Source organism: Ptychodera flava, chromosome 16, assembly GCF_041260155.1.
Source record: "Ptychodera flava strain L36383 chromosome 16, AS_Pfla_20210202, whole genome shotgun sequence".
NCBI lineage: Eukaryota > Metazoa > Hemichordata > Enteropneusta > Ptychoderidae > Ptychodera > Ptychodera flava.
This window is the reverse complement of record NC_091943.1, coordinates 38,205,807-38,229,640: the sequence shown is the minus strand read 5'-3', so window position 1 is coordinate 38,229,640 and position 23,834 is coordinate 38,205,807. Positions and strand designations below refer to the sequence as shown.

Sequence of the window (23,834 nt, the reverse complement as noted above, 5' to 3'; positions counted from 1 at the left end):
CATCTAAAAAGTTGGTTCACTATCCATGGTGTTTATGATGAAATTATGAATAGTTTTTTCCAATACAAAAATAGGTAAATCTTTGCATTTGTGTACTCTTGATTATGTATATTAATTTTCTTGATTAGACTAGAGTGGTTACAAGTCTATGGTTGTGTAAGAAATTTGATTTTGGAATTTCACCAAAATGTCATTCAATACACTATGCATTGGGGTCTACGATGAAACTATGAATAATTTTTTTTTCAGTACAAAATTAGATAAATCTGTGCATTTATGCATGCTTGATTATTTAGATTATTGTTCTTGATTAGACAACAGTGGTTACAAGTCTATGCTTGTGCAAGAATATGATTTTGGAATCTCACCAAAATGTCAATTCACTATGCATGGCGGTCTATAAGTGTGTGCGTATTTTGTTGGTGATTTCCTATTCAGGAAATATCACACGGACAATCAAAGTTTTGGCCATAATATCAGCTTCTGTCAAAAGTGACCCTCCCCCCAAAGCTAGGTTTATAAAAAGTGACCCTCCCCCTTGAACTGTTTTCTAAAAAGTGACCCTCCCCCCAATTCCCCCGGCCTACCCCCTCCCCTTGTAATTACTGAAGGCTCCCTAAAGTTCCTAAAGCACGTACACTTCTTTATCAAAACACTTTGTCTGTTGCGGGTGTGGATGAATATAACAATCTCCCCAAATCAATCATAGCTTTAAGAAATCTTGTAACAACTTTCTATATTCTATTTACTTGTCTGATGCTTCTTCGTAGTTTTTTAATATTTGTACTTCTGTGTTTTTCGTGTTTTCAAGTTGGTGCTGTAATATGATTTTCTTTTGTCTATTCGACCTCAATGAAAAGAGGTGTTTCATCTATGGAGTTATCGAGTTTAAATAAAGATTAATAATACTAATAATATCTAAAGTCCATGCTTACGAAAAATGTCATTACTTTGCCGGAATATCCGACACGCTATGTGTCTTAATTATCAAAATGTATCAGCTCGGAGCAAACTGCAGTAAGATTAAAATTCCGTCCACGTCTTAGCTTAGTCCGTAGTATCGTCCAATATGCTCGAGTCTCCATCTATAGTCAACATTTAAGAAAAAAAACGCTGAGTTTCCAACAAAATGCAATATCCAACACGCTGTGCATATGACGAAACTTTTAAAATGTCCCAGCTCGAAGCAAACAGCACTATCGTTAAAACTATGTCCACGAAATTTCAATCTATCTCAGTCCGTAGCGTCCTCTATCGGGTGTTGCCAATGACTGGCGACGAGATGGCTTCTGACTTTTTGTAGCCTGTTTGGCCGGAAATCGTAGGCCGGGCAGATTGGACAGTGAATAACATTTATTTGTGTTAGTACAAGAGTCCCCACACAGTTTTAATTGGCTTGTCATATTGCCAAGACTGCGTCTTACTTTGATTCAATTTGGCATGTGGGGCTTCTACACAAACTAATAAAGTATGGTATCACAGGGAAATTTTATAACATCATTAAGTCAATTTATTTAAATTCGAAGGGTTGCATTAGGGTGAAAGAGGGACTCACTGAACAGTTTCCCATGGAGAGAGGAATAAGGCAAGGTGACGGCTTAAGCCCACTGCTTTTTAACCTATACATTAATGACATAAAAGATTCGCTTAATTGTGTCACCAATGACCCACCAACTTTATTACGGAGTACTTTATCATGTCTACTTTATGCCGATGACTTACTTCTACTATCTGAGACACCTACGGGGCTACAGAATGCTATAAATTCAATAGGGCATTATTGTGAAAAATGGCATTTAGGCATAAACATTCTCAAATCAAAAATCATGGTTTTCAACAAATCGGGGAAAATTTTCAACAAATTTAAATTTACTATACATGGTAATGAGTTGGAAAATGTGTCAACATATACTTACCTTGGCATAAAGTTAAATATTACAGGAAAACTAAACAGAGCACAAATTGATTTGAAAAACAGAGCTATGAAGGCATGTTTTAAATTGAGACAGTTACTCTTTGCAGAGTCAAATATTCCAATTAAGGTCCATTACAAATGTTTGATGCCATGATAAAACCTATTCTGCTATACTGTACAGAAGTATGGACTGCGGACATATGCACAAATGCAAAAACCATACTCACAAACTTAACAAACACAATTGAAAAGTTGCACATTAAATTTTGCAAGCACATACTTAAAGTGAATAACAAAGCATCCAACATAGCATGTTTAATGGAACTGGGTAGATATCCTCTAATTGTTTCAAGCATAACACAAATGGTCAAATATTGGTTAAAAATAAGTAAGAAAGCAGATCAACACTGACTCGTGAGGCTTATGATCTGGGTTGTCAACTGGACAATGCACATACAGATAATTGGGTGTCAGGAATTAAACAATCGTTGCTGCTCGTAAATATTGGAGATGCCATGAATGTAAAGATAGAAAATGACAAACAGTTTAAAACTAATTTTAATGTAAAAGTTAAACAGCTATTTGAAAAATGTGCATTTGAATTGATTCATGATGATACCAGACAAGGGCACCATAAAAATAAACTTCGCACATACAGAGAGTTGAAAAAAGATTTCTCTCTCGAAAGCTACCTTCATATTATAAAAAACCCAGATCACAGGTCAGCCCTGTGCAAGTTACGCATTAGTGCACACATACTACACATAGAAACAGGTAGATATAGAAACCTTGATGTCATAGACAGAGCATGCCCAATTTGCCAAAACAAACAAGTAGAAGATGAGATACATTTTCTTTTTCATTGCAAAGGATACACAGACATTAGGCATGATTTTTTTTTCAGTAAACTAAACATTTGTAAAAACGCATTCAGAGGCACACAAGACCTTGTAAGCATCTTTTCAAGGACAGATAAAGCATCACTATGTGAATTGGGAAAATACATACATACATGTTTTAAACTCAGACAAGACAAAATGAAAAAGACAAAGTAAACTATTTATGAACCTTTAATATGTTGACCTCATGTATAGATATTTATATTTATATATATATTATATATACTCTTTCATTGTTGTTTTTGCAAAACCTTTATTGTACTTTATGATCAAGATCCCAACTGGGATACGATTTCAATAAAGGCTTACTTTACTTACATAGATCGTCATATTGCTAATGTCTACCTTGCATGCGCAATGAACTATGCAAATTTTTGACCTGCTCCGCCACAGGACGGAGATAATGTCTGAGCTCGGAGGGAGGTCAGCGGACCCTTCTCGTTCGATCCGTCCTTGCCGGTTAGAGTGCATCGTGCCTTTAATCCAAATTCAGGGGTCTTCGGTCTTCGGTCTTCGATCTTCGGTGTTCGGTCTTCGATCTTCGGTCTTCGTTTTGTATACCCCCATTTCCCCACGCCCTCTACCGGGGAAATGGGTCAGGGAACCAGACTACTGCTTTCTTAGCTCCCCAGCTGCGCGCTGTCCGATCACACAGCAGCCGGCCAGTGGTTGGAACATGTGAACTAGACCGGTCCACTTCAGCCTCCTCCACATTGTCGTACTGAGTCGTCGATCGTGAGAATGAAGTTGATTTTAAGGAAAACAGTGAGCGGTGGCTGTCGATTAGGCGAGCTTGTTGATGTTGGTCTACAAGGCAACTACAAGATGAGCATTCCATGTTGTCTTACGTACACAAGAGGAGCTGCAGCGCCGCATTTGACTAAGGACATGATGGGAACACTACCAGAGGTCCCTTTCGGCATTCAGCTCACCCTCCCAACGCTGTAAGTCACGTCACATCGGTTTCTTCAGCCTTAGGGGAGAACCATTTGATTTTTTAGGAGGGGTATGGAGGAAATGGGTATGGGAGCAAATTTTTTTTTCCTGTCACAGTGACAGCAATTTTTTTTTCTACTGTCATACTTCCATCAATTTTTTTTTTCCAAATGGAGTAGCAGTGCAATTTTTTTTTATTTGTCATCAAGTTTGTAATGCGTTGTATATAAGGGAGCCGTCATTATTTATGGCCTGAAACTCAGAAATTTTCAAGTGACACCCCCCTCCCCCCCCCCCCCCCGTCATCCATGATGAATTTGAGTAACTCCCCTCTCTAACTCTGAAATTTTGACTGATCCCCCACTTAGAAAAGTTAAATACAAATGCATGTATTTGTAAGATTTACAAAATACAGCAATCCTGATGTGCTCTGCTAGACTACCGTCAGTTATCTCATGATGGTTCAAAAAAGGTGAAACCATCAAAATGAAATTGAAAGTCACAATAAAATAAAGATATAAAAAGCTCACGCAGTATCTAACCATATAGTATATTGTTTAATTTGGATGGGTATTATGACAGGGTTTTCACTAGGATATCTGACCGGGCAGAATTTGAAAGTACAGAGGGAGAACACGCGAGAGGCTTAGGGGGAAAGTGTCACAGGGGCATTCCCCTATCTTGCACGGAAATTTTTAAGATATTGATGTGTGCAATGGTGCAGTCTGGTGCAATCTGAGAGGTGTTTTTTAATTTTTTTACTAAGTGAAAGTGTTAGAACACCCCAAGGGGGAGAGCACGAGAGGGGGTTTCCCCCTCTTGTATTGGAAATTTTGGGAAATTGATGTGTTTAATGGTGCAATCTGAGAGGAGTTTCTGGTTATTTTGCACTCGGTAAAACTGTTTGAAAATGACATTGAACACTGCAATATTTTTTAGCTACTATAGACTATAGTCTATAGAAGCTATTGGGATGGGTATCCGTCCGGCGTCCGTCGTCAGTCTGTATGTATGTATGTATGTATGTATGTATGTATGTATGTATGTATGTATGTATGTCCGTTTGTGAGGCGTCCGTCCACTCAAATATCTTGAGAACCGCAGTACTTACTGATTTGATATTTGTTGTGTAGATGAAAAATATGATTTTGAGAAACTGTTTTTTTTAATTTTTTGATATTGTTGAAAATAGGCAAATTAATGCCAAAAAAGGTGTTTTTGGTAAAAAATCTTCTTCTTCATAACCGCTGGTCAGACAGCTTTGTTATTTGGTATACAGGTTCCTAGGGATAACCTAACTTAGATTTGTTCAAATTGTGATGAAATATGCAAATGTGTATTTTTAAGGAATTTTTTTGTCATTTTTGGTCAAAATTTGACTAACATTGTATGTAATTCTTGTACTGTATAAACCCTATCAATTCACCCAGAAAAAAATAATTAATATGATTTTAAATAATTGAATTAATTAGGAAATCATCAAAGCCAAAATAATTTTAGTGTGGAATTATCAGAAAGTTCAACTTTTTTGACAGTTCATAGTGAAATGCTTAACATCTTGGAGGATTAAAACATGTAAAGGCAACTTTCCTGAATCCCAACTGTGATATATTCTGAACCACCATTTATGTTATCTAAAAGAAATTGCTCATAATAGTTTGTCATGATAGGGTGGTCAAATAAATAGAGATAGAGAAAGTTCTAATTTCCATTTATGGTTGACTTGGTAAGGATAAAATAAGATTACTTTTTGAGGAAAAAAATAGAGTGGTCAATTAAAAGAGTGGTCAAAGTGATAGGGTTTTTATGGTAAAGCTGAGCTGTAAGATTCCTCGTGCTATTTATAGCAATTATGCAATCTGTGTAAACAGTGCAATGAAAGTGTAACATGATTCCTTATAATGCTTTTGATGACCTTGAACTTCTTAAGTTACAAACATTTGTCTCTTCAGTGTGCTTTCTCTCTGAGTACGTACTGTCTCAACTTATTCAACAGAACTTACTTACAATGTTAATTTAAAAGTTAAAATATGCTTGGTTAATAGGATGAAAATACTGATATTAAAAGATAATTTGCTCAAGATTCTTTATAACCTGACTTTATGACGTAAATCTTGATTTAAGCAAGTCTTGTTTACTTTAATTAGAATGTAATTAACTCTCGTTTATTTGCTATTATAGACTAATATAGTCTCATGAAATATGCAAATCTGTATTTTTACGGAATTTTTTTCCCTTTTTGGTCAGGCCATCCTGAAATGAGCTATCAAAGATATCCACCTTCTTCATCAATACATGTGTCACAAAAGGTTATTCTCTACATAACACAGCAGAGCTCTGTCAACTGTTGAGTCGCTTGTTTTTTTCAAACCGCTGGTCAGACCGCTTTAATATTTGGTTTACATGTCCCTAGGATGACCTTAGTGAGATCATTTCATACAGTCAGGAAATACTTAATTTTGTATCCATGTCTATAGTAGCTTCAGGGACTTTGGCCCTATGTTTACATTTTTTGCATGATCAGTGTTTGTGTCACAATATTCAACAACCAAACAATGACAATACAATTTGTGAAAAACAGTTCTGTTTGCCAGAGACTGGGAAGATAAATAAATATACAGGAACGGGAAATCTGTGACCCTCTTGTGTCATTTCTCCAGCTGCCAGCTTCTAATGAAAAGCCTGAATATGGTATGTTTAACTGTCAAAATGGTCATTGAACTGAGGTAAATTAAAACATGTTTCTGTGATAATAAAGGATGAATTCACAACAGTTCAGTTTTGTCCTAGATCCTGTGAAAATTTTGAGAAATTGATGTGTGCCACGATACAGTGTAGTGCAATCCGATAGGTATTTTAAATTTGTCTTTTACCAGTAAAACTGTTAGAAGACCCAAGTGGGGGAGGAGAGCATGAGAGGGGGTGCCCTCCTCTCGCATTGAAAATTTTGAGAAATGGATGTGTGCAATGGTGTAATCTGAGATGTGTTTCAATTTATTTCGCCAAAAAAAAAATTGAGTAACCCCGCCCCCTTCTTCCTCTCCACATTTTGAGTAACGCCCCCCTGAAGTTTTCAATTTTTTTAGTGACCCCCTCCCTTGTATTTCATTATATTTGTAGTTCCTCAATTTTTCATTGTCAACTTGTACATCTTTCTCTTTATATTGAGAGAATGATATATTGGTTTTAACACCAGTTTATTGACTCCTGTCTTGTGTTTTAAAATTTTCACAATTTACAGAAGTCAAAAAGTCCCCTTTAGATAGTGCCTATGCCATTAAGATATTGCAACAGAAATCCTGAAATGGGGGGGGGGGTATGATTTCTTGGGTCAGAAAAGGGAAGGAAAACATTGAGTGTACTGAGGTGTAAAGTAGACCTATGTAGTGCATGCTTATATCATAAGTGCTGGGAAAAAACATAAGCATTGCTTGTGGGAAAAACATTTGCGCCGCCTATGGCGGCGCGCCGGCAAAGAATACATGAGAATAGGGTTTCCAAATTTTGCTAATTTCTGGTGCATTGTGACAATTTTTTTTTCACTTCTGTCTGTTATGACAATTTTTTTTTCTCAGTCATACAACCCCCCCTCCCCCCCCCCCCCCCTCCCCCCCCCCCCCCCCCACCACCCCCCCCCCCCCCCCCCCCCCGAAATCAAAGGTGTTCCATTAGTACGGGTCACCCTCACAGGCGCTTGGATTTTCCAATGGGGCCATACACAAAAAGAGCTCCCCCTTTTTTTACACCGTCATATAAAAGGTCTTATCAGTCTTGATCAGAGATTGAATTATTTATGTCATTAATATATTTATATATGATCATTTCTGATAAAAATGTAATATTTCTTTCATCGTAGTATACTTGCATTAATACACAACAGCACTGGAATCCTGAATGATGTATGAAATCTATGCCAAATTATTGCTGTTGTAGTAATACACACAATGTGTACTAGACTTGGTTCAAGTCTGTGATTTGTGAATGTTTGAGTGGGGTAAACACTAATGATTTGTGTTCTGTTTTAATTTGAAATGCGTGAGTGGGGTGAATGCTATACAGGGGAGTTTCTCCCGGAATGTGTACTACATTACACCTGCCTTGTGACTCAGTGTATGAGATTGCAAATTCACAGTATCGCCTTTGCAGCTGCTTTGCCGTCTTGAAAATTATGCACTGTACATAAATACACACATACATACATATATACATATACACACACATATAAAGACGCATAGTATTAAGGGTTTTAAATCTATTGGTTTTTTCAAATTTTAAGCTCACCTTACATCTGACATTAGGTTACAATTAACTGCCACTGGTTACTGTTTTGGTAAAGCACTTTTTAGTCCCCGCGGATGCAGTCTGATGGGGACTTATGGATTGGGTCCCATCCGTCCGTCTGTCTGTCCGTCCGCCCATCCATCCATCCGTCAGCAGCTGTTTCTCTGTCACCCCTGAGCCAATTTTCTTCAAACTGTGTGCAAGGATAAAGTACTGTGCAATACATATGCACGTCATTTATGATATGATCTGATATGGCCACTGGACGGCCATTTTGTTGCGAATTTTTCATGTTTTCGAACCATAACTCAACTATCCCTGAACCGATTTTGTTCAATTTCGGTACACAGATAAAGTACTATGGCATATATATGCACTTCAATTTATTTTCCGATATGATCCAATGTGGCTGCCGGGCGGCCATTTTGTTACAAATGTTTCATGTTTTTGAACCGTTACTCAACTATCCCTGAACCTTTTTTGTTCAGTGCTGGTACAATGATATAGTACAGGGCATATATATGTACGTCAATTTATTTCACTATATGTTCAATATGGCCACTGAGCGGCCAGTTTGTTGCGATTTCATGGATATTTTTGATACTGCGAGATTCACATGTTAATATGTTTAGAAGAGAGACTTTCAGTAGAGTGCCAGTAGCTGTAACTTTTGATGATTTTTTCTCTATTATTTGTTTTGTATGTTGATTGTAAGTTCTTATTCTAACCTCAAAGCTCATTGAAACACCCACACTCTTTAGCTTGTCAACACAGCATGTATATGTGTAAATGAAGCTGTTATTGTTTACATTTGAATGCAAGTCTAGACTAGCATTTACTTGTCAACAATCACAATGTATTTAGATTATACATGTAGAGGCTGAGTTGACAAGCTGAATGCAGTGTATCTCAACATGCCTTGGGAAGTAGAACAAGAAAATAGTTGATATTAAAATAAAAGTACTGAAAAAATCATCAAGAATTGTGCAAACTTCTAGCCCTTAGCAAAACAAGAAATATTTGGGATTTGAATAATCTGGAAAAATTACTGATGATTGTGACATTGTGATTGCAGAATGTTTTGTACAGTTTATGGCTGTCACTGTATTACGCTTTCATTACATATCAGTTTATGTATTTAGGCATGGCTGTGATCATGGTTTCACATGTTCAATGTCTATTTCACCATGACATGGGCTGTGTCACTTGTTAAGGTATAATATCATCATTGCAGCCTGCACATTGCATTCTATTAGTTGGTATAGAAACTGGAAATGGTATAGAAACTGAAATGGGTGGGTAGGGATGGGTAGGGAAAGAGGAGTGGGGAAGTGGGATTGGAAGTCACCGAGTTTTCAAGCGTTACCACAGGATGTAACCTTGCTTTCTCTTTTTCAGTTTGGTACAACCACTTTTCATTTTTTTTGCGCTGAAATCAATCCAATGCAATGTAAGCAATGTTCCCTGCTTCATAAAGTCACTCACTAAATGTTGTTATTTGCAGAGATCATTTCAAATGAAATATCATTAACTTTAATAGATTTACACATCCCTGTATACATACTTTTAACATCTGACAACTCTAAAACATTTGTGATAATATTGGAGTGACATTTCTAAATGTAGAATTTTGTATTTTTCAAGAATGATAAACCTTGTTAACACAGCACTGAGAGAGACTCAAGTCAATACAATAATAATTATTTAATTTGATTTTCAGAGCTGAGAACCAGGAAATATTAGAAGACTTCAAGGATGGTATCAGCAAATTTTCAAATCTTCCAGAATCCATGTTATTTCTGTCTGTTCAGGATCCAGGCACTTCAACTCCATCAGGGTATAATGAAAGACAGTGTGCATCAATTTGGTGTCCTGGCGGCAGAATGAGGGTAAGTTAGACTGTTCATCAACTCACTCTGTAACATTGTCAGTTTGATTAAGACTCTGGAATCGCTTTAGTCATTGCTGTCATAAAGTAGCTGTTTGTATTCACTTTGTAAGTTACCTTTTGCCACTGTACTGAAAACTCATTGAGATATTTTGTGATGTGAAATGGTAAATAGTGCAACGGATGGAATGATAATTCTCATCTTGAGGTCAGGCTCATGTAACTCCTGTGTTGCAAACTGACAAACACAGAGCAAAAAGGTTTTGTTATCCTGCATTTATTTATCAAGAATGAGTTAAAGGTGTAATGCTAGTACATGTATATTTCCCTTGGCAAAGGACAAGTTCTGTGTTGTTATTTTTGGTATGAGGGACCAGGGTATAACTTTTAGAGAGGATGCATGTAACACTGAATCAGTCTAGCAGTGGCTGAGATATCGATCAGCCTGATGAAATCAACATCTTAAAATTAAACCAACACTGAATGGTTTCAGTCCATGATAAAGATAGTCATTGAGCATCTAGAATATTGGATATAACAGTAATCAATATTATTTATCATTTTGTTCGATTGGTACCACGAGATGTGTGTGTATTGTGACATAGACAGTAAGAAGGCAAAGATTGTAAACCTTCATTCACAGCTGTATGTTGCTATGTTAATGAACAGTTTATTTTCTTTGTTTGTACCAGTTATCTCCTGATAATCTGATTACTATGGTTAAGTGTATTCAGCCAGACTGGTTTGAGTCTTTGTACGATGGTGATCAAACTGCCATAAGATCATCCAGGAAAAGAACAGTGAAATCCGTTGACAGAACCCTGAATTTCTTGGATGCAGTTCTGAATGCTAAACAAAATTCACAGGTATGTTGAGTTATCATGGATGTACAATGTCTGATCTACCAATGGCAAAACTGCAGAGTATAAATTAAAGTTGTATTTGATTTATCTGTCATATACAGTAATGAAAACCTAAAAGAATTATCACGGTTAAACGATGAACATCTCATAAAGAGAAGTCCTTTTTTGACATAGCAGTGTACATGTTTACTGAATGCTAGGGTCATTAGGAATATGTAATTTTGTTGATCAATGATGCACAAAACTTATAAAGATATTCACATTTATTCTTTTGTTGCTTTAATATCCAGTTTAACATGCAATATCAGCATTGAAATCTACAAATTTTTAGAGAGAGACTTACAATACTTGATATCAAGCTACAAGAACTTCAGGGTGACTTTCAAACATGATTGAAATCTTTGTGTATAGTAAAATCATCATGTTGATCAGCTTATTAATTATGATACATCCTTTATTAATCAAAGTCTCAATTTTTTGTCAGAAAACACTTTTAACATTGTACACACGATAGTATTTCCAGGCAATTACGCGTACTTTATGCTAACAATACCAATATGGATAATAACCATTCAGAGCACTGGCACATTACAAGCACAAGTTCTCAAATGTTAATCTGAAAATCTGAAATTGCATTCTTTTATTTTGATTACTGACATCCAACATCACATTATTACAGAGAGTACAAAACTCTGCTGCACATTTAATTGCACTTGTGAAGAAACAAGAACACATATCTCCTATTCTGATAAAATTCTGCTGGCTACCAGTCATATATATATAATAATATAGAATTCAATTCAAGATTTTACTCCTTACCTACAAGGGTCTGAATGATTCTGCGCCTGTATACCTGATTACACTTATCGCAGTAACCCTTCCAGATCTCTCCATTCAGGAGATGGATTATCTCTCAAAATTTCACGGACATGACTCAAGTCTTATGGCGATTGTTCATTTTTACATGCTGCTGCCACATCGTGGAATGGCCTGCCTGATTATATTCGTTCTGCATCAAGTACTGAAGTTTTCAAATCCAGACTCAAGACCTACTTTTTTGAGAGAGCTTACCCATGTGACACTGTGTAATGTGCCAGTGAACATTTTGATGGATACCAAACACTATATGAATTTCTTATCATAATCGAATTGTATATTTCAGGAACTCAAAGATACCCAAGTATTTGGAGTAATAGAGGGAGGGGATATAAGTGATGAAAGATTAAGATCTGTAAGAGAGACTGCCAAACGACCAGTGTCTGGTTTTGTATTAGATGGTTTCCATGGAGATTCCGTGACATCAGAAGTTGATAAGGATTTGCTGTTAGTCACTTTGGTGAGTTGTGATAAGTTGCAGGCTCCTTTAGCCCTAAAATCTATAGAGAAATTCCCTTTTTGTATTGAAATTTAAATGTTTGTACAATGTCGATGGCTTACATTAGATATTATGTCTATGTATGTAAACATTACAAGAAATCTATTAAATGAGTTGTTTCCCAAGTGTAATCTCAGAACCTCATGTTTTTCAACCATTTTTCAACTTCAAATCAACTCACTTCAAAGGTGTGATATTGTGTAAGCATGACAGACACTATCCCATTTCTTCTTATTCGTAGTGAAAGAGACTTCTCTGAAATTTATACCACTGCTACTATCTGTTTGACAGTAAATCTCCACATGATGCCAAGGATTATGCAGGGGCCAGGGTTCAAATATATCTATAAGGCCAGTGAATCATAATACATCAGCATTCGCCACAAAAAGTCAAAGTTTATGTACACAAGGTTGGCTAATTTCTCCTTGGCAGTGACAGGAATATTGTTCTAAATAATTTTAAAAACCCCTTAATAGTTTTGTAAGTTTGCACCAAACATGGGAACTGTACTTCATACCTTGGGATGTCAGGCTAGTGTCACCAGATCTCAGCCAATAATGTATCATATTTGTTCAGTAATAAATCATATCTCACCTTGCATTCTAAATTGACCTTCTACAAGACAAAATCTGAAAATCTACAGGTCAACCCAACACTCAACCAAAGGTATTATTTGGTCAAGTTAACTGGTTTTAATTTTATTTAATGATAGGCAGAACTACCAGAAGATAAACCAAGAATTATTCATGGTTCTGGAAGACCAGATCAAGTTATGCAGGACATTGAAGCTGGAATCGATATCTTCGATTCTGCGTATCCTTTATCAAAACTGACAACAAGGCTGCTTTGAATTTTCATGTAGATACACTGTAGGATCAGGTTATTGAATTAGTTTGTAGTAAATAATATTGTTCACATTTGTTTTCTTTGTAGAAAATAAACAATGACATTGCATAAAATACTTCAGTTAAAAAAACTCAAGAAAAGGGAATAGAGTTTTTGCTGTTCTCTTGGTTTTCTAACCTTAATTACCAATTGCAGATTTCCATATGTGGTAACAGAAAGAGGATGTGCCCTGACGTTCAATTTCAATCACAGTGACCCAGAAGATTTAGACAATTCACAGCAGACAACATGTCATGAAGAGTTCAGTCAACAATCTCCTACAGTGACTAATAACCGTCAAAATGGAGTAAACTCTTTGTGTAAAACTGATTATGAAATAGACCTCAATGACCAAAGGTAACATTTCTCCTATTGATTTACCAAATAGAATAATATAATGTAAACCATTGGGCTATGCCTAACCTCTCTCACCTTGTACTGTATGTCTCTCCATGAAAACAATTAGAAGTGGGGAGGAGAAGGGTCTTGTGGAAGTGGTGCAATAGTTTTGTGTATAAAATCCAGTCTTTTTACCCTGTGAGATACACACACACGTATATATATATATATATATATATATATAATATATATATATATATATATATATATATAATATATATATATATATATATATATATATATATATATATATATATATATATATATATACATATATACTAATATATATATATATATATATATATATATATATATATATATATATAAATATATACACACACACACACACACACACACACACACACACACACACACACACCCGATATATATATTATACCGGGTGTATATATATAATATATATATATATATATATATATATATATATATATATATATATATATATATATATATAATATATATATATATATATATATATATATATATATATATATATATGTCACACTGCCATGCAATGCCATGTAACCCAGAGCATGGTCTGTTTTGCGAGTGTTCACAGAATCAAGGATTGATATTGAAACTGGTGCATTCCTCACTGATGTAACTTTTTTTGGTTCGAAGTATTATATATAAAAAAAGACAGAAAATATATTTTTGAAAAAACATGCAATACTCAAAAAGTGGGTGTAAAATGTTGGCTGTAGCAGAGATTAGTGTGGCTACTGCTGAGACTCCCTAGCTAGGTTATAATTATCCATGCCACACTGCAATCTCTGTACGGAGATTGACTGCCATGCAGCATGGTTGTTCCCTGTATGTGCTGTCTGGTGTAGCCACTTTGAGTAGCATGCACTTACAGTTATAAGGACTTAGCACATGTAGCATTCTATAATCATTCAAGTATTAAACCAGTCTTTTATGACAGTATTGGGCAATGTCTTTCATAAATCAAAAATTCCATGTTACCCCCTCAATTTTGATGTCTACATAAATATGCATGCACATACATGTGTATTCATGCAAACATGTACACATATGCATGCACATACATACATGTCTACGTAACATTGAATTTTTGATTTAAGGAAAATTCTATGTTACCTCATAAATTTTAATGTAAGCAATACATATATATGCACGCATGCATACAGATATATATTCATACATGCTTGCATGAATACATATGCACATGTGTGTGTGTATGACGTGCATATGTGCTACATTCGTATATGTGTACTTGCATACGTTCATTAATATGTCATACAAAATTACAGCATTGTACCACCCTGGCAAGATTGTCTCATCAATTTGATTTTAGTTGTATAGGTGACTACAATAACCTCAATTGCAAATTTGTTCGAATTGTAACAAAATTGTCCACATCCAAATGAAAATTTAGCAGATAAATTGTCAATATTACGTGAACATTGTTTGCTGGCACACCAGAAAGCACACATCTAATTTACACAATCACAAAATAGTGTAAAAAGTGAAATACTTTAAAGGAAAAAATATCACAGATCCTTTCATTTGCTGGTCTACCAATTCATTTATTGAATGCAAACATATCACAATGTATGGATCATATGATGACTTTTTTCAATTGTATCATAAATACAGATACAAAGAAGATATGACTTCATTGGTGTCTGGATGTCAGTGTTACTGCTGTAAGAACCACACTAAAGCTTACATACATCATCTCTTAATGACTAAAGAATTACTTGCAAGAGTTCTACTAATGTTGTAAGTATACAACCTAACTGTGAAACCATTTTTAGCTCCCATAGCCATATGTATATATGGCAATGGAAGCTATTCTTATAGGCTAGGGAAATGTCTGTATGTATGTATGTCTGTATGTCTGTATGTCTGTATGTCTGTGTGTCTGTATGTCTGTATGTCTGTATGTCTGTATGTCTGTCCGTCAACATCAAAAACTCCAAAACCGCTGTACATTTCATCTTGATATTTGGTGTGTACATGGATGATGGGCTGTAGATGAGATTTTGTTCAAATGAAGTTGTCATTGCCAAAAATATGCAATTAAGTGAAAAAATGTAAAAACAGTCAAAATTGAAAAAACTCAATAACCACTGAGCAGATTACATGAAAAATTAGCATGTAAGTACTTTGGGCTGACATGAAATGATTGTGCACATCTTGGGTCAGTATCTTGGACTTGCTATTTTTCATGAATTTTTTGTAATTTTCTCCCATTTTTGGTCAAAAAATCTCCTGCTCTGAAACCACAAGTCCGATTGATTTGAAACTTGGTATGGAAGTGCATAGGAGTGACCTTTCCCAAATTTGGGCAAATCGTGGTGAAATTTGCATATGTTTAGTTTACACGTCCATAGACTCCCATGTATAAGGCAGATCTCCATAGACTCCCATGTATAAGGCCACGAAAAATAAAAATTTAGTTTCTCATCGTATTCATATTGCAAAAAGGATGCAGTGACACAATTTTTAGTCCCCACAGATGAAGTCCAGTGAGCTTATAGATTGGGTCATGTCCGTCTGTTCGTCCATCCGTGAGTCCATCCGTTCACGCAGATATCTCGGATATTTTGACAAAATGTCATGTGACCTTGATGACCTTTGATCTCAAATATACATATTTGTCCATAACTCAGTAACCACAAGTGCTACCACCCTTCATATATGGTATGATGGGACAGCTTGTGACGCCACATATTGTACCTCATTAATTATGCACATATCTAATTTTGAGCGAGCCAATAGAGCTAGAGGTCTGATTTTTGGTATATAGGGATAACTTAGCAAAACAATTTTTTTGACAAAATGTCACGTGACCTTGGTGACCTTTGACCTCAAATATACATATTTGTCGATAAATCAGTAACCACAAGTGCTACAGCCTTCATGTATGGTATGATGGGACACCTTATGACGCCACATATTGTACCTCATTAATTATGCACATATCTAATTTTGAGCGAGCCAATAGAGCTAGAGGTCTGATTTTTGGTATATAGGGATAACTTAGCAAAACAATTTTTTTGACAAAATGTCACGTGACCTCGGTGACCTTTGACCTCGAATATACATATTTGTCCATAACTCAGTAACCACAAGTGCTACAGCCTTCATGTATGGTATGATGGGACACCTTATGACGCCACATATTGTACCTCATTAATTATGCGCATATCTAATTTTGAGCGAGCCAATAGAGCTAGAGGTCTGATTTTTGGTATATAGGGATAACTTAGCAATACAATTTTTTTGACAAAATGTCACGTGACCTCGGTGACCTTTGACCTCAAATATACATATTTGTCCATAACTCAGTAACACAAGTGCTACAGCCTTCATGTATGGTATGATGGGACACCTTATGACGCCACATATTGTACCTCATTAATTATGCACATATCTAATTTTGAGCGAGCCAATAGAGCTGGATGTCTGATTTTGGTATACAGGGATAACTTAGCAATACAATTTTTTTGACAAAATGTCACGTGACCTCGGTGACCTTTGACCTCAAATATACATATTTGTCCATAACTCAGTAACAACAAGTGCTACAGCCTTCATGTATGGTATGATGGGACACCTTATGACGCCACATATTGTACCTCATTAATTATGCACATATCTAATTTTGAGCGAGCCAATAGAGCTAGAGGTCTGATTTTTGGTATATAGGGATAACTTAGCAATACAATTTTTTTGACAAAATGTAACGTGACCTCGGTGACCTTTGACCTCAAATATACATATTTTTCCATAACTCAGTAACAACAAGTGCTACAGCCTTCATGTATGGTATGATGGGACACCTTATGACGCCACATATTGTACCTCATTAATTATGCGCATATCTAATTTTGAGCGATCCAATAGAGCTAGAGGTCTGATTTTTGGTATATAGGGATAACTTAGCAATACAATTTTTTTGACAAAATGTCACGTGACCTCGTGACCTTTGACCTCAAATATACATATTTGTCCCTAACTCAGTAACCACAAGTGCTACAGCCTTCATGTATGGTATGATGGGACACCTTATGACGCCACATATTGTACCTCATTAATTATGTGCATATCTAATTTTGAGCGAGCCAATAGAGCTAGAGGTCTGATTTTTGGTATATAGGGATAACTTAGCAAAACAATTTTTTTGACAAAATGTCACGTGACCTCGGTGACCTTTGACCTCAAATATACATATTTTCCATAACTCGGTAACCACAAGTGCTACACCCTTCATGTTTGGTATGATTGGACACCTTATGACGCCACATACTGTACCTCAATAATTATGCGCATATCTCATTCTGAGCGAGCCAATAGAGCTGGATGTCTGATTTTTGGTATATAGGGATAACTATAGGAGAGAAATTTTTTGACCAAATGTCATGTGACCTCAATGACCTTTTACCTAAAATATATGTTTATGTCAATAAATAATTAACCACAAGTGCTATGTCCTTTGTATTTAGTAGGATGGGAGACCTTATGACAACACACGCTTTACCTCATTAATTATGTACGCATCTAATTCTGAGCAAGCGAATAGAGCTAGAGATCTGATTTTTTGCATATAGGGATTATTAGCAATATAATTTTTTTTTTCAAAATGTCATGTGACCTCGATGACCTTTGACCTTGATTATACATATATATGCATATTTCAGTAACCACAAGTTCTATACCCTCCAATTTTGATAGGATATTAGACCTTAAGATGTCACATCTTGTACCTCATTTATAATGCGCATATGTATTTCTTGGCTGGCCAATACTGCTAGAGGTCTGATCTTTTTTCCCGATTTAGAACCGTAACTTAGACATGCCTCATGTGTTTCAAATTGGGAACAACAACATAGACCTATGTGCCCATAGATCTCAACATATACACTCCAGTGATACTTCTTAATGACCACATTTTCCTGCCCCATCAAGACTAATACTCCTATTACAAGTGGGGACTATGTCATTGTAAATGACTTGTTGAGTTAATGGTTGTATCACAGTATTCGATATATATCATTCTGTATTTTTAGCTACTATAGACTATAGTCTATAGAAGCTATTGGGATGGGTATCCGTCCAGCGTCCGTCGTCAGTCTGTATGTATGTATGTATGTATGTATGTATGTATGTCCGTTTGTGAGGCGTCCGTCCACTCAAATATCTTGAGAACCGCAGTACTTACTGATTCGATATTTGTTGTGTAGATTAAAAATATGATTTTGAGAAACTATTTTTTTTAATTTTTTGATATTGTTGAAAATAGGCAAATTAATGCCAAAAAAGGTGTTTTTGATAAAAAATCTTCTTCTTCATAACCGCTGGTCAGACAGCTTTGTTATTTGGTATACAGGTCCCTAGGGGTAACCCAACTTAGATTTGTTCAAATTGTGATGAAATATGCAAATGTGTATTTTTAAGGAATTTTTTTGTCATTTTTGGTCAAAATTTGACTTGCATTGTATGTAAATCTTGTATTGTATAAACCCTATCAATTCACCCAGAAAAAAATAATATGATTTTAAATAATTGAATTAATTAGGAAATCATCAAAGCCAAAATAATTTTTATGTGGAATTATCAGAAAGTTCAACCTTTTTTGACAGTTCGTAGTGAAATGCTTACCATCTTGGAGGATTAAAACATGTAAACGCAACTTTCCTGAATCCCAACTTTGACATATTCTGAACCGTCATTTATTGTGCCCTGTATGTTATCTAAAAGAAATTGCTCAAAATAGTCAAACATTTGTCTCTTCAGTGTGCTTTCTCTGCGTATGTACAGTCTCAACTTATTCAACAGAACTCACTTACAATGTTAATGAAAGATATCCACCTTCTTCATCAATACATGTGTCACAAAAGGTTATTCTCTACATATTACACAGCAGAGCTCTGTCAACTGTTGAGTTGCTTGTTTTTTCAAAACCGCTAGTCAGACAGCTTTAACATTTGGTTTACAAGTCCCTAGGATGACCTATTAAAGTGAGATAATTTCATACAGTCAGGAAATACTTAATTTTGTATCCATGTCTATTGTAGCTTCAGGGACTTTGGCCCTATGTTTTCCATTTTATATTCTGAATAATTACATTAAACATATTTCACTGTCTCCAGTACACTACATTTAAGTATTTTCACTTCATGCACTTTATCCCTTTCACACATGTTCAAATATCTGACCAGAGAACAAACACTAAATAGTCCAGGATGGGAGCTACAGTGTCATTGACGCTATTTTTAAATCATAAAAACAACAAAGTCACAGTTAAGTCTACCCATCACTTGCTAATAGTAACAGACCATATGTCCCACAAGCCATGTTCCATAAGTCACTGTGTCATAATACAAGAAGCTACAAATTTACTTTTATAATAAGCAAGGTAATTAGTCCCCACGGACACCGGGGGGGGACTTATAGGTTTGGTCATGTCCGTGCGTCCGTGCGCAAAATGCAACATTGTACTCTCAGGCAGACATGAACATTTTCGCACTTTTGAAGTTTCGTTTAGGGGAAGGGGGGAGGGGGTTTGATCTAAACGAAGAAATTTCGTTTTTTGAACTTTTGCGACAATCTGAGACGGTCCCTAAAGAAGTCCATAGACTCCCATGTATAAGGCAGTCCATAGACTCCCATGTATAAGGCCAAGAAAAATAAAAATTTAGTTTCTCATCGTATTCATATTGCAAAAAGGATGCAGTGACACAGTTTTTAGTCCCCACAGATAAAGTCCAGGGGGCTTGTAGATTGGGTCATGTCTGTCCGTGAGTCCATCCATGAGTCCATCCGTTCACGCAGATATCTCAGACACTTTGACAAAATGTCACATGACCTTGGTGACCTTTGACCTCAAATATACATATTTGTCCGTAACTCAGTAACCACAAGTCCTAAACCTTTCATATATGGTATGATGGACACCCTATGACACCACATAATTATGTGCATATCTAATTTTGAGCGAGCCAATAGAGCTAGAGGTCTGACTTTTGGTATATATGGATAACTTAGCAATACAATTTTTTGACAAAATGTCACGTGACCTCGGTGACCTTTGACCTTAAATATACATATTTGTCCATAACTCAGTAACCACAAGTCCTAAACCTTTCGTATATGGTATGATGGGACACCCTATGACACCACATATTGTACCTCATTAATTATGTGCATATCTAATTTTGAGCGAGCCAGTAGGGCTAGAGGTCTGATTTTTGGTATATATGGATAACTTAGCAATACAGTTTTTTTGACAAAATGTCACGTGACCTCTATGACCTTTGACCATAAATATACATATTTGTGCATAGCTCAGTAACCACAAGTGCTACACCCTTCATATATGGTATGATGGGACACCTTATGACGACACATATTATACCTCATTAATTATGCACATATCTAATTTTGAGCGAGCCAATAGAGCTAGAGGTCTGATTTTTGGTATATAGGGATAACTTATCAAGACAATATTTTTGACAAAATGTCATGCGACCTCGGTGACCTTTGACCTCAAATATACATATCTGTCCATAACTCAGGAACCACAAGTGCCGCACCCTTCATATTTGGTATGATGGGACACCTTATCATGCCACATATTGTACCGCATTAATTATGTGCATATCTAATGTTGAGTGAGCCAATAGAGCTAGATGTATGATTGGTATATAGGGATAGACTATAGGATAGAAATTTTTTGACAAAATGTCATGTGACCTTGATAACCTTTTACCTAAAATGTCAATAAATAAGTAACCACAAGTGCTATGTCCTTTATATTTAGTAGGATGGGAGACCTTATGACAGCACATGCTTTACCTCTATTAATTATGCACATATATAATTGTGGGCAAGCCAATAGAGCTACAGGTCTGAATTTTGGCATATATGAATTAATTAGCATTACAATTTTTTTTTCGAAATGTCATGTGACCTTGATGACCTTTGACCTTGATTAAGCGTATATATGCATAGCTCAGTAACTACAAGTTCTATACGCTTTAATTTAGATAGAATAATAGACCTTAAGATGTCACATCTTTTACCTCATTTATTATGCCCATATGTTTTTCTTGGCTTGCCAATACAGCTAGAGGTCTGATCTTTTTTTCCGATTTAGAACCATAACTTAGACATGCCTCTTGTTGCAAATTGGGAACAATGACATAGACCTATGTGTCCATAGATTTGAACATATACACTCCAGTGATACTTCTTAATGACCACATTTTCCTGCCCCATCAAGACTAATTCTCCTATTACAAGTGGGGACTATGTCATTGTCAATGACTTGTTTTATCTGAAAATTTAATAATTAAAAAACCTGTTGCAAACAGTTTGCATTATGATATGGAATTATCCTTTCATTATGAGAAAAATGGCCAAAATCTGAAAACTGTACTCCGGATCACAATGTCACTCTATTCCTGCTCTCATGGAGCAGCTCAGTGGTCATGATCCAGTGTCATATCTTGAGAAATTTTGCTCTCAATAATATTTTGAAAGACTGGCTGACAGCCATGCTGGAGAAGCTACAATGGAAAAACAGCTTTGAGTTTCAGAAAAAATAAGTTCATAATTGTACTCTAAAGACAGTAAGTTAGTTTGAAAAACTGTTAATACAGCAGCAATGGGGCTCCACTCGGCAAATTACAAAGATAATACATGTATTGTCAATCACCCCGTGGTATGTAATTGTAGCTTTAACTGATCAAAATCCTGACACGGTATGAGGACTACAAATCTGGTAAAAGGGATCTGAACTCTATGCTGTGACAAACTCAAACTCTGGATGTGTGACAGATTCAAACCTCATGAGTGAAATGTTCATACCCCATGATGTGTGATAGATTCAGACCTTATGATATGTGTGTAACAAAGCCAAACCCCCATAATTGGTTGGTCTGACAAATTCAAACCCACTGTAGATGTGTCATATCCAAACCTCACTGTAGCTGAGGCAGATTCCGACCCCGTGATAGGTGTGATTATGCCAACCCTCTTTGATGGTAGGTGCAACAAATTAAAAACCCACTGTGGGTGTGACAAATTCAAAGCCTAAGTAGCTGTGACATATCAAAACCTAAAGATGGCTGTGACAAAGCCAAACCCCAATGGTTGGTAAGTGTGACAATTTCAAACCCCATGGTAGATGTGACTTATCCAAACCCTAGATAATCTCATATCACATCAGTTGAAATGTGTCCTATGTCAAATAAAACTCACTAGACTGATAAGCTCACTTCTTGACATTTAGAAAATCCATACAAAATGGCCAGCTTACAGCCATGTTGGACTGTGTGTAAATACTATCGTAGGTAAGTGTTGCCCATGCAGCACTTTTGAAGGAAATGTGGTGTTGGCATGTCAGCGATATGTATGGACCTTCAAGACAAATGAAACATTTATTCCAAGGTTCATTGTACAGACATTGAGCCACTGTAATTGCATCACCTCTGCATTCTCTTCTGTTCTGTTGCAGGCACAATTTTCATCATTATTTTCTGTTCTTTCAAGAAATACGAGATTCCTTGAATGAAGACAGATTCCAGGCATTGAAAGCCAGGATAATGCTTCTGAGATGACACGAGGAGTGTATGTGGTTACCTGGTGTTGGGCAGTAAAACCTACCAATCTGTACTTTTATTGAGACTTCTACCTTTGTAGTTCTTGATCTAAAAATCAGTCCTGAAAGAAGACATAATGATTGGAATGATATTGATGGTTAATTAAACTTGTTTCTTCATGAAACCAACAGTGACTTTTGAATTTGGTGTCACATCTTTGAATGTTACACAGAGAAGTGTACAAGAAGGCATTAGAACGTACTAAACATGGCAGTCAATAAAATAAAAATAAAAATACCGTCAAGGACACTATGTGCTCCTATTCGGTTTGAATTGGTCCATTCGAGAAATATTTAAACCAGGAAAAACAAGAATGACAAAAGCAAATAAGGTCTCCAACTTAGGTACTGGAGGTCATCTTTAGGAACATGCATATCAACTTCTATAGCAATGGGAGAAGCAGATCCTAAATACATAAGCAAATGTCAACAACAAAAAACAGAGAAGGCTTGATAAAAAGAAAACGTGGGAGTGGGCAAAAAATGCACAAGGGATCTGGTAAAAAAGTAATGCTACATCATTGATCTTCTAAACCCTACCCCCTCCTGCATATCAAATGTTCCACCCCTTGGTATTACATAAGACCAAATGACAGGAAGTACATTTACAACCTTGGAGATTTTTAATTAATGCCATGAGTGTTATCATTCTAATGTAAACAACACTTAAGTTAGTTACAGATAGTGTGGGTGGTGATTACAACATCTGGAATTATCCTGGATCCAAATTTCTCATCAGTT

At 36.0% G+C, this 23,834-nt stretch overlaps 1 protein-coding gene across 1 annotated transcript; it reads left to right on the top strand.

The window, feature by feature from the left end:
- The first annotated feature begins 3,205 nt into the window (after nt 1–3,205).
- On the top strand, nt 3,206–23,228 carry LOC139114786 (queuine tRNA-ribosyltransferase accessory subunit 2-like). Its single transcript, XM_070676713.1, has 8 exons — nt 3,206–3,758; nt 9,752–9,920; nt 10,612–10,785; nt 11,945–12,118; nt 12,870–12,970; nt 13,199–13,399; nt 15,080–15,205; nt 22,950–23,228. Exons 1-8 carry the CDS (start codon nt 3,556–3,558, stop codon nt 23,050–23,052), a joined length of 1,251 nt encoding a protein of 416 aa, XP_070532814.1. The 5' UTR covers nt 3,206–3,555; the 3' UTR covers nt 23,053–23,228.
- The last annotated feature ends 606 nt before the right edge of the window (nt 23,229–23,834 follow it).

Bases quoted from the DNA above. Each gene is read 5' to 3' on its own strand.
- LOC139114786 (XM_070676713.1), top strand. From the start codon at position 3,556: ATGAAGTTGATTTTAAGGAAAACAGTGAGCGGTGGCTGTCGATTAGGC. The intron at 10,786-11,944 runs GTATGTTGAGTT...TGTATATTTCAG, and splicing joins ATGCTAAACAAAATTCACAG to GAACTCAAAGATACCCAAGT. The intron at 12,119-12,869 runs GTGAGTTGTGAT...ATTTAATGATAG, and splicing joins ATTTGCTGTTAGTCACTTTG to GCAGAACTACCAGAAGATAA.